Source organism: Octopus bimaculoides, chromosome 2 (genome assembly GCF_001194135.2).
Source record: "Octopus bimaculoides isolate UCB-OBI-ISO-001 chromosome 2, ASM119413v2, whole genome shotgun sequence".
Taxonomy (NCBI): domain Eukaryota; kingdom Metazoa; phylum Mollusca; class Cephalopoda; order Octopoda; family Octopodidae; genus Octopus; species Octopus bimaculoides.
In genome coordinates this window covers 166,685,580-166,686,810 of record NC_068982.1, presented here as the reverse complement: position 1 = coordinate 166,686,810, position 1,231 = coordinate 166,685,580, and the positions used below count along the sequence as shown (strand labels likewise).

At 37.4% G+C, this 1,231-nt stretch overlaps 1 protein-coding gene across 2 annotated transcripts in view; it reads right to left on the bottom strand.

The window, feature by feature from the left end:
• LOC106881530 (cilia- and flagella-associated protein 206) overlaps positions 1-1,231 on the bottom strand; it is a 100,733-nt gene that overhangs the window by 65,088 nt on the left and 34,414 nt on the right. For both annotated transcript variants that reach the window (XM_014931950.2, XM_052965702.1), the window contains exon 3: positions 724-807. In XM_014931950.2, coding sequence (XP_014787436.1) covers positions 724-807 — 84 coding nt within the window. The remainder of the gene's footprint in view (positions 1-723; positions 808-1,231) is intronic.

The following is a 1,231-nucleotide window of genomic DNA, read 5'->3' as shown; positions in this document are numbered from 1 at the left end:
TATATATATATATATATATATGTTGCATATGTGCAGGTGGTTAAGTTGATAAGTTGTTGAACAGCCAAGAGACACAATGTTTTGTCCCTGACAAAGCACTTAAATTCCACTACAAATATGTACCATGGAGAAGTACCCATAATTTTGAAGAATTGTTATAATCATATAATCAACAAGTGTTTCATTGGCTTGTAAATAACAGGGTCCAGATCCTACTATCATTATAGCTTGGAGAAGGATGGGTCCGCATCAAACTAAACATTGTCGTTGATTCACTACTTGTAAAGGAAATCCTTAATTGTATCTCACTAGACAATGTATAACAAAAGTAACAGTGGCACGGCACAGAAGATTTGCATTGGGCCAATCAGATAGGATGCCAATTAAATAGGAAAACAGCTGGAAATTTGGCTGTTGGTATCTCATTACTGAGTACTGCTCACATAACTGGGATGGAGCTGCTGCTACTCCTGCTGCTGTTACTGCTGCTGATGCTACTACTACACACAGAGGCATGCCAGCTGATTGGTAAAAATTTACTGAGCAACATACTACAACCTCAAGCTCATAAACTCATTGCTTCCTCTCTCTATCTCTGTCCCTACTTCAATGGCCTCTGTTCCTCTGAAATATTTTGTTACTTACTTACCTACTTACTCTATCCAAGCTCAATCACATGTCTCCAACTAGTTATTAGTTAATTATAGTTTAAAAATAACTTACCTTGATTAATGTGTTTATGTCCTCTTTAGTGAGATTCCGATCAACATTGAAACCATGCTTTGGGTTGAGAACAACAGCTTTCACCTGTAATTAAAGATCACATCACTTTCAACATGATTGTCAACATTATCGTCATCATCATCATCATCATCATCACATCCACCACCACCATTATCATTATCATCTATTTTTATTTGCATACTCTTTTACTCTTTTTTACTTGTTTCAGTCATTTGACTGTGGCCATGCTGGAGCACCGCCTTTTGTCGAGAAAATCGACCCCAGGACTTATTCTTTGGAAGCCTAGTACTTATTCTATTGGTCGCTTTTGGTGAACTGCGAAGTTACAGGGACGCAAACACACCAGCATCGGTTGTCAAGCGATGTTGGGGGGACAAACACAGACACACAAACATATACACACATATACATATATATATATATATATATATACATATATACAACAGGCTTCTTTCAGTTTCTATCTACCAAATCCACTCACAAGGCT